This window comes from Theropithecus gelada, chromosome 14 (assembly GCF_003255815.1).
Source record: "Theropithecus gelada isolate Dixy chromosome 14, Tgel_1.0, whole genome shotgun sequence".
Taxonomy (NCBI): Eukaryota; Metazoa; Chordata; class Mammalia; order Primates; family Cercopithecidae; genus Theropithecus; species Theropithecus gelada.
In genome coordinates, this window is record NC_037682.1 from 16,330,244 (window position 1) to 16,345,264 (window position 15,021).

A 15,021-nucleotide genomic window follows, 5' to 3' on the forward strand; every position below is an offset into this window, starting at 1 on the left:
GTCCATGCCATCTCCCTATCACACACCCTTCAGTGATGCTAACTAGGCAGGCACACCCACTTGCCTTGGCATGTTTTATGGACGACCCAAGCTGCAAACATCAACATGTATAAGACATATGCTCTCTTCTTTGTGTAATTTCAGGCACCAAAATATGCCTACACAGAGGGGTATGTGCATACAGACACACGCGTATTCTTTTTTTGCCTGGTAGAAATATACTTCTGTGATGTTCCTTCAGCTCCCACACATGCCCCTCCATGGCTGGCACATCTCCTAATTATTCCCATCCACTCCCTCCCATAGACCTTTTGTGTGTATATTTTGGCACACATTCTCTTCGTTCCGCCTAGTTCCTTTCTCTCTTTCTTTCTCTACCTCCCTCCCTCTCCCTCTCCCTCTTCACAGCTCTTAGGAAAATTTGTTAAACTATACACTCTTTATTATTAATGTACATTTATGAAAAATTCTTCACAGTTACAAAAGTGCATGGTTATAAAATCATCTCCATACAAAGATTGACATCTTCCCTCTAACCCCACCCCTCCCCAGCCCTCCCACTCCCAGACATTAGCACATTACAGGACAGTGCTTAGAAAAACTGAGAGCTCTGTGGATCCAGCTCTCCGCCCAGTGCTGTGACAAACACAATAGTGATTTACAAAGGACCTTGTGACGCCCTCACTTCCCTTTTGCCTCTTCCTGGGGTGGGGAAGAGCAGACAATTTTCTCTGGCTTTAGGAAGATGTCCTTTTGAGGAATGGATCAAGATGTATCTTTTTACTCTTCTACTGCTGGAAAGGATGTCAGCACAGACACCTGTAGGGGAAAATGGAAGCTGCAGGTCTTCCCCCATGGTTGAAGACAAACACCTCTCTTGATCTGTTCAAATTTCATACATGTCCCTCCTTGAAAGGAGCCATGAACCTCTATAGCAACTCCGGAGACCTATTTCTGCAAAGTTCCCTGGGAATTCCTCTAGGAATGGAGAAAGAGAGATGAGGGTTTGTCTAAGAGTGACCAGAGATAACTGGCCCAAAGTGGTATGATTGAGATATGAGGGCTCTTCTAAAAAGGAATTTTCTTGGCCCAAATCTTGACCAAGCTGAACGTTGATATCCTCTGGCCCAGCATGGAGGAAGCTTCTGCAATGAGGGCAAGTCTCTGAGGGGCAGGAGAGAGCAGAGGGAAGCAGGGAGAAGTCAGGTTCTCATTGGGATGCCTCTGCCACAGATTTTTCTCCTTCTTTATTTTTTGAGTATCCAGTCCTGCCCTAAACCTGGTGGGATTCCATCTTAATCTATCAAACAATGTAATATTAGTTTGGTGCAAAAGTAATTGCGGTTTTTGCTATCACTTTTAATGGCAAAAACCGCAATTACTTTTGCACCAACCTAAATATGCCTATTTAGGCATGTTTACTTATGCATATTTAGCCACTCGGCCTATGGCTGAGTGCAGTATGTCAGAGAACTGAACCCAAATTCCAGAGAGATCTGTCCCACGTCAGCAGACAGCCAACATACAAGGAACCTCACAGACAGACATGCAGATGCAGAGATACCCCATTACATACATGTTAACCAGTTTGGACAATCTGAACGAAGCCTGTGGTCACCAGGGATGTGGGAGCAATTCCAATCAGGATTGCTAGATTATCTCTGGAAGCTTGCTTCTGATAGCTGGGACAAGATGATGGCAGTCGGGGAGAAGCAGGGAATTCCTTGGCAGTAGGGAGGTTGAATACTTTCCTCATTGTGCTCTAATAAACTGAGGAACCTCTAGCAGCAGGAGAAACATCTCTCCTTTAAAAGCCATGTGTCCTGCTCAGAAGGGTTTGGCTTTGATGGAGACCAAATTGTCCCACTAGAAAGGACATTGATGTCAAGGGGGCATGTGGTGTCTTTTCTGGTTCTAGTCCTATGCAAAAAAGCATGTGTCTTAAAATATATTAACTATATTTTGGCAAACAATAGTTCCTAGGAGGTTATTATAGTATTATGGTATCCCTCTGTGGGAAACTTTTCTGTTTTGTCAGGATTAAAGTTTCTAAAAGTTCCTCTCCAAGTATTTAGGTTGCCGGCCTGGCTTGTAGAGAACAGCTCGAGTTCACCATCCTTGGTCATCACAGAAGGAGAGAGCAGGGCACAGTTCTGCTTCGGATGTCACAGGGCCAGGGATTTGTCCCAGATGTTGTAAGCAAGATTCAGGGGACACGGGTTCAAGTACTTCAGGTCTAGCAGTTTCTGAAGACTCTTTCGCTTGACTAGCTCAGGGAAGCACGAGTGAGGGATACCTTCCTGGAAGATGATATATTAGCCTCCTTCATTCCTTTCAGGCTTTCCAGGAGGATAGGATGGTGGAATACTGCTGGAGCTTGGGACAAGGTAGGTGGAAAGCCCCTGTTTTAATTCTCCTCCTGGCCAGACTTCTCAGCATGTTGGACTGTGCCTTCATGTTCTTCTCCTAAACTGCAGGGGTTCTCACCTGTAGCTTTCTTGCTCTCTTATTATCTCTTGCAACACACACAGCAGGGCTTGAGTAGGAGTGGTTAACACAACTTCCTCTCTTGATTCCCGAAGATCTTACTTTTCACATGACTGCCACCATGGTCACCCCTGCTGATGTTTTATCTACACATTGTGAAGCAGGAGTCTCCTATTCAGATGTTACCTGTGTAGTTTCTGTTTCAGAGCCTGCAATTTGCCCTACCGTGAGCATAGTTCAATCTGTACAGCAGATGGGTTTGACTACCTTCTATTTAGCTGATCCACTAGCACATTCAGGGATGCTGAATTCCAGGGCCCCACTACCCAGCCCTCTGAGGCATTCTCTTCCCCAAGCACTTGGGAAAGCACTGGAAAGAGAACCGTGTTCGGGTTGAGTCCCAACCTTGTCACATAGACAAGTCATACCCAACCTTGAGACTTTTTTTCTCCATCTGTAAAACAGGATTACCAATGTTTGATTTACCTCCTGCACAGGGTTGTGAAAAGCCAAGGAGAATGATGCAAAAATACTCATGAACTATCCAGTGCTGAACAAATAGAGGGCAGATAATGATGACACTGACGAAACTGACGAGGAAGACAACGATGATAATTGTGCTTTGCTCGTAAAGTTACTTGATTTTTGACTGACTGATTAGATGCAGTTTCCCTGAATGGAGCTGCCTACCACTTTCCTCCTAGGGCTTATCCAGACAACCTTGGGTAAGTCACTCAACTCTCTAAGATTAATTCATCGGTCAAATGGGGATAATAAAAAACCACCAGGCAGTGTTGCTGTGACAATTGAAAGAAGTGAGTCAATAGATATAAAAGTGCCCGGAGGAGTGCCTGGACCTTATGAGGAACTTTGTCAGCTCTAGTTGAATTTGAATTTATATAACTCTAGAGGAAGTGGTGATGTTCCAAAACTTAGATGGGGCAGTAGAAAGAGCACGGACTTGATCGTGCTCATAGTGGCATATGACTTCAACCTCTCTGAGCCTTAATTGCCTCATCCGTAAAATGGGAACAACAGCCTTCACCTCAAAAGATTTGTGTGTGTGTTAAAGGGAATGGTTTGTGGAGAGAGCTTTTCACAGTGCCTGACACTGCCAAGGGCTTAGTATTTAACAGCTCTCTCACCCTTATGCTTAACGTGGGTAAGTTGCTTAGAAGAAAACGCAAAGCCTCATATGGTCGTAACTGTGCTGCCTTTGTCCCCTTTTAGCTCTGGGTGCTGCCAGGTTACGGGTCTGTGGCCCACCGTGCACTTTCCTGGTGAGACCCTGTGGCATGAGCACTGTGGCAAGAACAGTCACACGATTAGGGTCCCAAGGTGCCAGGACTCTTGCTCCCCCAGTTGCTGGGCCTCCTGCCTCTCTCTTCTGAAGCCAAGCTTGAGTGAGAGGCAGGTGAAAGGGCATTGACAGTGTCCATCCTCAGCCTGCTGCCTGGGACCTCACCAACTGGTGACAATTGGTCATATGGGGGCAGTCACTGGGAGGTGGTCTCACCTGGTAGCTGCTGGTGGAAGGAGGCCAGGGGCTGGTATGGAGGTGTTTTTACTCCCTGGAGGCAGTGGCTGGCATTGCTGAGAGCTGACAGTTTTAGTGTCAGGAGGTGGGGGGTAGGTTTGAGTTCTGTGCCACACCCCCTCTATACAAGTAAGTGACCAGGAACTGTTCACTCTTCTCAACACAGCGCACTATGCATATTCTGGCCTCTGCCATTTGCAGACACCCTTCTTTGCCTACCTGACGAAGTAGATATTTCCTGATGACCCAGTTCACAAATCACACTAATCTTATAATTCTCATGGACATTGCTAGACACAGATGATGGCTCCTCCTCTGGGCCTCCATAATGGCGTGCTCAGAGTCCTGACATATAGTCTTAAAGGGAATAGTTTTGGATCTCTCTCCTTGACCAGAGGGAAGTGCCTTGAGGGCAAGGACTGAGTCAATTCATCCGACGTTCCCAGTTCCTAGGGCACCGCCTGGCCCAAAGCAGATGCTCATACAAAGTGAGTGTCTCCCCCTTGCTTGAACCATGACTGAGGCAGCCAGGTCACCATGGAACCAGAGTGGGCAGTCAGGGAGGGCGTCTGGTGGCCAGTGGCTGTGGCGGTCAGCAGCATGGAGGGATGAGAGGCAGGCATGTCAGATCTCTTCCTCTTCACTGGCCTTACTCCAGCGGTGGCAGCAGTTGGCGGTGATGCCCAGGAGGAAGTTGGTGGCCACAGAGGCGATGGAGACCACGAAGCCCACGAATGCAATGAATAGGTAATCGTCCAGGGTCAGGGTCAGGTGGCAGGCCTTGAAGCTCTCCTCAGTAAGTGAGAAGAGCGGGGCGCCCTCGACTTCAGGGGGGCCCCGGCACTCAGCCAGCTGAGAATCTGTAACACAGAAGTCAGGGAGGGTGAGGTACCCGGGGAGGGAGAGGGGATTGGAGAGCCCCCCAACAACCGCTCACTGGAAAAAGTAAGAAAGACATTCATTGCATTCATTGAGGTTCTTCCATGTGCCAAGAATTCTACTTATCTCCTTTTGTTCCCTCAACAACACTCAAGGCAAGGATTTTTATGCCTGTTTCTATAGATGTGGAAAGTACTGTTTAAAAGTTTAGCAATTTGCTGAAAGTCATCTGGCTATGACCAGTGGTAGATCTGGGGACACCATCATCTCTTACAACCACCTCCCAACTGGTTTCTGGGCGTCAGAAGGTGTCTGTCCTCAGCCTGCAGCCTGGGACCTCACCAGAAGCTGCCAAACCATTTTAATACAGTCAGCTGGGTGGTTCTTTCAAACCTGATATCCTGCCATGCCTTCTCTACTTAAACCCTTCCCTGGATTCCTGTCTTTGAATGGAGCAAAAACCAAGGTGCTCCCCGTGGGCTCCAGGGACTCCTTCCCATCTCTTCCACTCTGTTCCTTATTTACTCTGCTCCAGCCACACACACCTCCTGGTCATCCTTCCATAACCCCAGAGTATCCCCTCTTGAGGCAGGGAAGGGATGCTTTTGCATTTGTCCCTGTGGGAGGGAGCTTCTCCCCTCGATCTCTGCACAGCTCAGCTCCCCACTTCCTTTGGGACTTGACTCAATGCCACATTATTAGTGAGGCCTTTCCTTAAGACTCTGAATAAAATAGCACCCCACTTCACCTCCCCCTGGGCTCCCTATCTTACCTGCTCTTCTCTGTTTTTCTATGTAGTGTTGATCACTGCCTGAAAGTTTATTGGTTTATTTTCTGTCTTCTCCCCTTTCAATATAAGCCACTCCCATGGTATCTTTAGCATCAGAACAGTGTCCTGTCCATAGTAAGTGCTTGATGAATCTTTACAACGTGAATAGAAGACTCTGTCCAACTCCAAATCATTGGGCCTTTCCACTACTTATGTGGCTTTTCTGGATACACAGAATATAGGTTAAGAGTATGGGTTCCAGAGCTATTGGCCTAGTTTCAAATCCCCTCTTCACCCCTTACTAGTTACATGATTACGAGTAAGTTATTTAATCTCTCTGTGTCTTGACTTCTTCATCTGTCAAATGAGGATAATAACAGTATCTACTTTTTAGGGTTGTAGTGAGGATTCAGTGAGTTAACATATATGAATTATATGTTACATATTATTGTAATATATATAATATATATAAAATATATTTCAATTATATGAATTATTGTATTGGTTGTTTTCCCTAGACAGGTCATTGGGGGTCATATTCTGCACTCAGCCTTCTGTAGGAGGGGCTGCTTTTTCTGGTGGGGTTATTGTTATCTTCAGCATTGATGGTCTCATCTCATCCTTCTGGGGTTGCTTTTATGAGTGCATGATGGCTGTCAATGGTCTTATCTCACTCTGCCTGGGAAGTAAAGGTAGTGTGCAGGTGACACTCTTGCCATGCAGCATTAGGCACCAGCTTTTGAGCAGCCAATCATTCCTTTGTTTAGTGGATAAATATTAATCAAGCTCTTACCTTGGGTAAGTCTTCTTCTTTTTTTTTTTTTGGTCTTTCTGGCTCTCATGCTCTGCCTCTATAATAAGGGGCCTCTATAAAAAGGGGATAATCCGGCCAGGCACAGTGGCTCACGCCTGTAATCCCAGCATTTTGGGAGACCAAGGCGGGTGGATCACGAGGTCAAGAGATTCAGACCATCCTGGCCAACGTGGTGAAACCCCGTCTCTACTAAAAATACAAAAATTAGCTGGGTGTGGTGGTGCACACCTGTAGTCCCAGCTACTTGGGAGGCTGAGGCAGGAGAATTGCTTGAACCTGGGAGGTGGAGGTTGCAGTGAGCTGAGATCGCACCACTGCACTTCAGCCTGGGTGACAGAGTGAGACTCGGTCTCAAAAAAAAAAAGAGGATAATCCAATCTAAATTTTCTGAGAGTCAATGTGAAGACATTTTCTAAGTTATGTGTTGTATAAATGGTACGTATTCATTCTGCAGTTTTTGAGGGCAAGGAATCAAATGATGGATTTGGATTGATCCTTTTAAGAATTGAATCAGCAGCAATATCCTTGGAAATGGGGAGTCAGGTTTGGAAGGAGAACACAACCTTCCCCAAATCCCAGGTTGAGTAATCCCTGTAGGCTGTGATCACAGGATCCGTGTGCTGCCCAGGCTAGGATCCTGTCTGGGGTTGACTCGCATGAGCTCTCCTCTGGAAACCCGAAGATGCTGAACTCTAAAGTCTGTTATGTAGGTGAAGTGGGTAGTGGTGAGACAGTGAGATGGGGAATGTGGCAACACTCATATGGACCAGCCAGAGGAGCCCCTGACAGCCGTTGGTGGGACCACACAGGATGCAGGATGGGAACATGGAGGCTGACAAAACCCCCTGGTATGTCAAGGCACGAGTCTTAAAGTCATGCTGTATCCCAGGGGCTTGCTTATTATGGCCCTCCTTGTTCAGTTTTTCCAAAAACCATGGGTAACAGTGGAGTTCCATGAAGAAAAAGGGAGGAAGCAGCTGAAAAGGACCTAAGGAGAAGAGCATCCCTAGTTCTGCCTCCACTGGCAAGGTTTTGTCGTAAGGAGAAGCACCCTGGTGCATGTGACCTGGTGTAAAGTGTGTTCTGTGGAGGAACAGGGAACCTGGCTTTCAGCTGGGCCTGCTTGCTTCCTCATCATGGGCCTGTGGACAGCCCCTGTCCCCCTCTGGAGCTCAGGTTCCTCACCTGTACTGACGTATGTGTGAGCCTACACTGATGAAATCTTGGACCCCTCTCCTGCTTGCTGGGAGTCTGAGCTTCTGCAGAGCAGCAGGGACCTCAGAGATCACAGAAAAGGAGTCCCCGGGTGTGATGGAAGCTTAGTGCTTCGGGTGCCCTTTCTGTTATTAGTGCACAGGAGAGAGAGGGGAGGCGCGGCCTCTGCCGAGGTTGAGCAAGTGAGGAGATTGCTCCAGGCAGCCTCCCCCTCCTGCCCTCCACCATCGCCCCATCCCAGTCCCCAGCTATTTTGGTGCCAGAGAATTTCCTCCTACAGTTCTGTGGAAACACTGGAATCGTGACCCACAGCCCTCCCCAAACTATTTTGGTCTTGGGCTCCCCACTCAGTCCTCCTCTCCCTTTTACCGCATTCAGCATTGCTTCTTCTCAACATGTGCTGAGCTCACGTTCTGGGAAAGCCCCTGGGGTAGGGCCTTCAGCTACTACTTCTAAGTGCTTGTGCCAAGCCTTGGTATTGTCACACAGGAGAGCTGGTGGCTAGGGCCGCGGCTGAACATTACCTGCCTCTGGGTCAGGCTCAGATGCCTCTGGGTTGGGACGCCCATTAAACCTGTGTGATTCGGGCTCCTTCAGGCCCCAGTCTACCCTCCAGTTGGGATTCGCTGGTTGAGTTGCTGCATCTCACTCTTCCTCTCAGCTCCCTACCTTGTGCCCAAAGTTTACACTGCTCAGGGCCTTGAGTTTGAGGAAGGCCAGGTTCTCGTAGCTGAGGTCCAGGTCATGGAGTTGCATGAGGTCCTGGAACTCTACTGCAGCCCTTTGGCCAGTCCAGGACTCAGGTTCTGACTCTTCTGGCAGGTCAGAACCTGACTTGTCAGGATCTAGTCAGGGAGATTGCCAGGACTCAAACCCTGGCTTCAATGCTTAGCAGCTGTGTAACTTCCAACAAGCTACTGAACCTCTCTGTGCCTCCTCCTACAGAGGAGGAACCTCAGCTTCCTCCTCTGTAGGGCGGCAACCTCATTAGTGTTATTCTGGGGATAGGAAGAGATAGGTAAAGCTGCTTAAGAAAGGGCCTGGTAAATAGCAAGTACTAAGGTTCAAGTTCCTCCTGGAACATGTTGGCTGTCACACAACTTAAGCTGTGGTGGCTCTGTTGAGATTGTGTTAGCCATTACTATTTATACGAGAGTTTCCAACACTTGGAATGCTAAAAAAGCAGTGTCGTAGACTAGAACAGGGCTTAGAAGTCAAATAAATCTAGGTTTTATTCATGGTCCTGCCACTTTCTAGTTTTTTAATATATTTTTTTTTTTCATGGCCGTGCCACTTTCTAAGTGCGTGATTCCTGTCAAGCCTTTTTATTGTTCTAAATCTCAGCTTCTTCACCTGGAAAATGGGTATAATCAAAATGGGGGTCTCATGAGATAATGGAGGCCAAGATCTTAGGTCATGGTGAAAGCTCAAGAAGAACCACCAACGATGTGCTATTCTCACTTGTCTACTATCTGTCTGCCTCATTAGCTCATGAGCACCACAGTGGTGAGGGACATCTATTTCATGAATGAATGGGCATTGCATGCATTGGAAGGATTCTACAAACAACCTGTTGGCAGAGCTGGTGTACAAAGAGGCAAGCCCACATTAGAAAATGCAGTAGGTGCTTTCCGGCTCGAAGTCCCTCCCTTTTCTTTGGAGCCTTTGCTTCCATTGAGGCAAGCCCTCCCCCTGTTGGCTGCCCCATCCTACCCCTCCATTACCTGCTGTACAGCGCTGGATCCGGTTTCGCAGCCACTTCAGAAGGGGCTCCATGGTGCAGCCACACACCCAGGGATTGCCGCCGATCTGCAAGGTCACCAGCCCTGGTAGGCCCTCAAGAGCCTCCAGGCTGAGGGAGGCCAGGCCCCCATAGCTGAGGTCCAGGTCTCGGAGCTGCACGAGGCCCTGGAAGGCCTGGGGGTGCACCCTCCGCAGCCAGGGGTTGTGGCTCAGGTCGATGTGGACCAGCCCATGGGCCTCCTGGAACATGTCGGCTGGCACGTGGCTGAAGTTGTTGTAGCTCAGATCCAAGTGTGCCAAGCGCTTGGCATGGAGGAAGAGGCCCCGGGGCAGTTCCATTAAGGAGTTGTTGCGCAAATCCAGCACCCGGAGCTCCATGTAGCATGTGAGGTAGCCAGGCGGCACCGCTGTGATGCGGTTGTGGGCCAGGCTGAGGTTTTGGGTGTCCATTGGCAGGTCTGGGGGCACGGAGAATAGCCGCTGGCTGCTGCAATCCACCACCTGGTTATGGCATGTGCAAAGGACTGGGCAGCTGGTGCCAGCGTCCGAGTGCATCAACCCGGCTGCCAAGAGGAGGGAGACCAGCAGCATTGCCGGTTGGGGTGGCCCGGGCCAGGGAAGCTGGGCCCAAGTGTCACCCATCTTAGGCAGCTGGCAACAGCAGTGCTGGAGGGAGCCCATGAGGACTGTGTCCATGGAATCGAGAGTCTGTGACACAGGAAGGCAGCTACATCTGGGGCCAGAGTCTGTGAAGGTGGAGCTTCTGAGCATGTGGTATCATGGCTAGAGACTTTCCCAGGAGCCTCTGAGCACCAGAGGGCTTCCTGAGATCCACGGGAGGTCCCCTTCCGGAGCCTAGGGGGCGAGACACCTAGTTGAGGTCTCCCAGGGTCTGGAATGATGATCAAAACCTGAGAAAGGGAGGGGACAAGGATGGGGCTGGGTCAGCTGCCAGCAGGTCCTGGAAAAGTTCCTGCAGATCTTTTGTGTCTCTCTCACCCATGCCTGCTGGATGTTTCCTCCTGGTGCTGTGTCTGGGAGGCAGGGGCTGAAGGAGATCAAAGGTGCCCTTTAAAGATCCTTGGCACTTCTTCTGAGAAAACTTAAGTCCTGTCCCACGTCTGGGACTGATTAGGAAGCCAGGGTTGCACCTGGGTCTCCAGTGTTGAAGGTCTCAGTGGCCATTTGTCCTGGTGGCCTGGTGGGCTTGAGTCCAAGGGGGTCCCAGGGTGGGTGTTTTGGGAAGAGGACCCGGGAGGAAGTGAGTCTCCATGGGTCTCCTAAAAGTCTGAGAGTCCTCAGCCTCAGTGGCTGCTGGAATCCTCAGGGAGCCTCTTATTTTTCCAAAGAGAGGAGGACCCCAGGTGATGCCCACTGTCTGGGCCTCCGGGGCCAGAAGAAGCCATGAGTCCTGAAGGTGCAGGCTGAGGGTCAGCTGGCAGAGCTCTGGCAACTTCTCCAAGCCAGCGCCTTCCTCAGCACAGCTCTGTATTCAGCAGGTGGAGGCCGAATTCCCTCTGTCAACAAGAAAAACACTCAGGCAGAGAAATCCTGTGCCCTCGACACCCCCTTGTCCCTTCACCTAGGACCCTTGTCTTATCTCTGTCTCTTTCTTTCCTCCCTTCTTTGCTTCCCCCAACCACAAAGTTCTCTGCTTACCGTCTCTCAGGTGTGGGCCATGGTACCTTCAGACCCCAGGCTCACGTTGCTGTAACCCACGAGCCCTCCTTGACCCAACCTGCAGCCATCCTCCTCTCGGTTCCCGTCTTGGGTAAGATGCATTTTCTTCTTCTCATCACCCCATCCCCATCAGTACCAAACACTCCACCCTTGAACAACTCCCTAAGAAAAACAGGCATCCACACTCTGGGGGTTTGCACACTCCTTTCAAACACTCTAAGCGCTTCTCTCTCTCTCTCACACACACACACACTCACTCACACACCATTCTGTGACTCCCCCATGTTTTGCCCTGCCCCATGCTCACGCCTCACGGTTTTCGCTCCAGCTTCCTTCTGCACAGGCGATCCTGCAGACCCCTCCCCATTCGACCTCCAGCATCTTTCGCCTGCCAGCCCACACCCCTCATCCCAGCATCCCTTTCCACACACTGCACTCTCCTGCTCGCCGCCCGCAGCAGAGGGACCGAGAGTGATGCCACGCCCAGAGCCTCAGCCCTCGCGCCCCGCGCCCTCTCGCTTCTCCCTTGCCCACCTGCTGTCCTCGGTCCTCCCCTCACCCTAGGCCTGGCGGTGCCTATTTTCCTACCGCTTCAAGCCTCAATCCCGCCCACTGGGAAATCACCCCAGCTCCCCTTCATGCAGACTCATTTTTTCTGAGCCCCAGGTCTCCCTCTGCACTCCCACAGGCCCCAGGAGCCTACTCACTCCGTTCCAAGGACACAGCCATCAATCTGCGGCAGACGCGGGTCTCCCTCCCTCCTCCTGGAATCCCCACTTGCTCCTTGCTTGCTTCGGAACAGATTGCCTCCCCGGCTCTTCCCCTCCCCCAGCCTCTCCTCCTCCTTGTCTCCTGGATCCCAGGCCAGCATCTTCTGTGATTTCCCGTCCTGCGGTCCCCCTGCCCCTTCTTTCACCCAAAAGGAAAATCACAGAGAAAGGATGCTCAGAAGAAAGTTCACAGAATCTGAATGCTTCTTTCTGAAACTCAGCTGGTGCCCAGGCTGCTGGGGTATAAGGCTTCCGGCAGAGCCAGGTCTTCCCCCTCCCTTCCCCCTTCCCACCCTCTCTCTCTCCCTCCCTCCATCCCTCCCCCTCTTCTCTCCCTTTTTCACTCCCCTTTTTTCCTCAAGGGCCAGGTACTGACGTTTCACTGTCTCTTAGCAACTGCCTCCACATTTCTGAGCAACAGGAGAACTGGCTGTGGACCCCACCACGAAGAGAGAGGAGGGAAGGAAGCACCGGGCAGAATTCACAGCTGCCCACAGAATCCTGGGGATAGAGCGAGGGGAAGAAGGGGAGACAAGGGTGGGCAACTGGACAGGGGCAGAGAAAGAGGAGCAGGCAGGGCCCAGTGGGAGATGTTGTAGTAGGGGCAAGGTGTGGACCTGGAATCTGAGACAGAGGAGGGACAGCTTAAGGGCATCAGATCCAGAAGAAAAAACTAAGAGGGCTTGCAATGAATGGAGAAAGGGACTTAATGGGGGATGGGAGAAGTGAAGAATGGGGGCATTGAAAACATGAATAGGAATGGAAACAAAAAGGAGATGTGAATATGACAAGTTTGCTCACTTGATGGGATATATCTTTGTAGTCATCTACTTACCTGGGTTGGAATGTATTTTGGGCTCCAGGTACCAGGGGATTGGCTCAGGGCTTGTTAGGGACCATTATTGCAGGAGAGACCTTTTATATGTTCCCTGATTTTCCCTAAGTCCTGACCCCATGGGCTTTCTGGGGCTAGGAGGCTTGGCTGGAGTGGACCGATTTCCCCTTGGCTTGGGATATGAGAACTTTTGGGATCCAAAGGGCCAACTTCTTGGCCAGGTGGGGGCACCTGGGGCTCTACAGACACTTGGATCTGTCAAGGGGAAAGGAAGCTTGTGATCCTTTCTTCTTTCTCCAGGCCCAGGGGATTCTGTCTGTTGTCTTGTTCTCATCCTTCCAAGCTTCCTTGGAGTGACTTCAGATGAGGATGAAATTTGTGCAATATCTGTTTTCTTGCTGACCCATTGAACAAGTCTCTAGCTGTCCTGCATTTTAAAAATTGTCTTGACCAGTTGGTTTGCTCAAAGAGCTGGCTTATTTCTTTGCTTAATAAATATTTATTGAGCATTCACTGTATGCTGGGTACTTGGCCAGACGGTGGGTAACAAGATGAACATAGACTCCTCCCTCATGGAGCTGCTTCATTCCGTTGACCTGGGGCCTCTCGCATTTAAGTGACAGCTCAGGTCTTTGGAGGAACCAAAATGGAGTAATAGGAAACAACGAGTGTGAAGTTATACAGATTCTGATCGTTTATAAAGTTCTTAAAATCATGGCCGTTGTCTTCTCTAACATGATTCTTTTTCCTATATGCTTGTAGAAAATCAGCTCCCTTCTGTGTTCTCTCAGATGTTCATTTTGAATCTTTCATGTTCTACAGTCTCTGGCACAGAGTAACATGGCAGCCACTCCATAAATATTTATATATTGAGTTGACTAAGGTAAATGAGATTTCTCTCCCTGCTTAAAAAAGGAAATGTTTGTTCCATCTCATTTATGAGTTTAGAAGTAAAATATTAATCTTAACCCAGAAAACACAACACAATGAAACAAGTAATCCATTCTAACTGAGGACTGTTGGCCTCCGGAAAGCAAAGCTAGCGTCCTATGTTATTAACATTAACTGAAAAATGGTAGAAAACATAATTATCTGAATGGAGGCTAAAAAAGCTATCCAGCATAATTCAAAATTTAGTGTTGACTAAAGGTAGCTTCTGAAGATTTTCTTCCTTTACGTGATACGAAGTTTATATTTAAAATTAGAATTAATAATATAACTAAAGGAAAATATTAGTGACTGTGTTCCTTAGAAAACAGGATCTAGGTAAGAATGCCTCATCACTGTTTGAAACTTCAGTTTCTGACCTATGAAGTAGGGATAATGACGCCTAAGTCACAGGGTTGTTAGATATATGAGCCATTATAAATAAAGCACTTAGAACACTATACAGTGAGCAGTACAAATGGCTCTGTCAAATGAACAGATAAAACAAAGTAAAACAAACAAATAGCAGAGTATAAAATCTCTGAAACAGTTATGGAGAAAGAAAAACAAATTGCTCAGAAAGTAAAAAGTTAAGAAAGGAGAATATTACATTTGCAGATGGTTTGAATGTATTCTTGTGCAAATGAGTTGCAAAACCTTCAGAAACCCGTAATTCAAGAACATTATCATTGCATATATCTTCTGTAGAAGTGAGGTTCAATGAGACAGAAATATTTTATATGACTTTATACTTTTAATCATTTGATGAATCATTATGGGATTCTGTGAATCCCAAATTGGTGTCCCAAGGTACACTGTGTGCCATGAGGTTCTTAAATAAGTTTGAGAAACACTGAGTTAAATAAAATGAAACTAGTTTATTTATTGTAAGATTTCTCAGAGGCTTTAATGTGTAAATGGTTAGGGCCAGTCTGCAAGTGACAGCATTGGGGAATGAGGAATATATAATATCCAGCATTTCCTAAACTTACTTGGGATCTGTAATTTTCTTTTATCTTCTGCTCTCCTTCCCCTACTGCCTTTCCCTCTCCCCTTCCTCTCCTATTCTCACCTCTTTTACCTCCTCTTCCTTCTTTTTGTCAGAACTGTTAATATTGGGAATAGTTTTTGATGAGCATGGTTTGGGAAATATGAAGCTAAAATTTATTATAGACTATTCCTTGCTTAAGTATCTTTAGTAATAGCAGTTAGCTTCCATAGAAGTCATTTTATTTTTTTTTTTACACAAAGAAATGTGTATCACTTTATGAGAGTTACTAGATATGTAGATAATAAATTCAGTGAATTCATTCAATGAATTCATGTTGAGACACCCATACTGGGAGGCTGGCTGTTTCCCTTTGC

General features: G+C 48.2%; 1 protein-coding gene across 1 annotated transcript; it reads right to left on the reverse strand.

Moving 5' to 3' along the window:
* Positions 1-424: 424 nt before the first annotated feature.
* On the reverse strand, positions 425-10,362 carry LRRC55 (leucine rich repeat containing 55). The gene is made up of 2 exons (XM_025357603.1): positions 9,426-10,362; positions 425-4,884 (listed from the first exon to the last, which is right to left on the reverse strand). Exons 1-2 carry the CDS (start codon positions 10,213-10,215, stop codon positions 4,649-4,651), a joined length of 1,026 nt encoding a protein of 341 aa, XP_025213388.1. The 5' UTR covers positions 10,216-10,362; the 3' UTR covers positions 425-4,648.
* Positions 10,363-15,021: the final 4,659 nt, after the last annotated feature.

Excerpts from the sequence above, each read along its gene's own strand:
- LRRC55 (XM_025357603.1), bottom strand. The coding sequence starts at position 10,215 with ATGCTCAGAAGCTCCACCTTCACAGACTCTGGCCCCAGATGTAGCTGC. Across the intron at positions 4,885-9,425 it reads GATCCAGCGCTGTACAGCAG|ATTCTCAGCTGGCTGAGTGC; the intron begins GTAATGGAGGGG and ends TCTGTGTTACAG.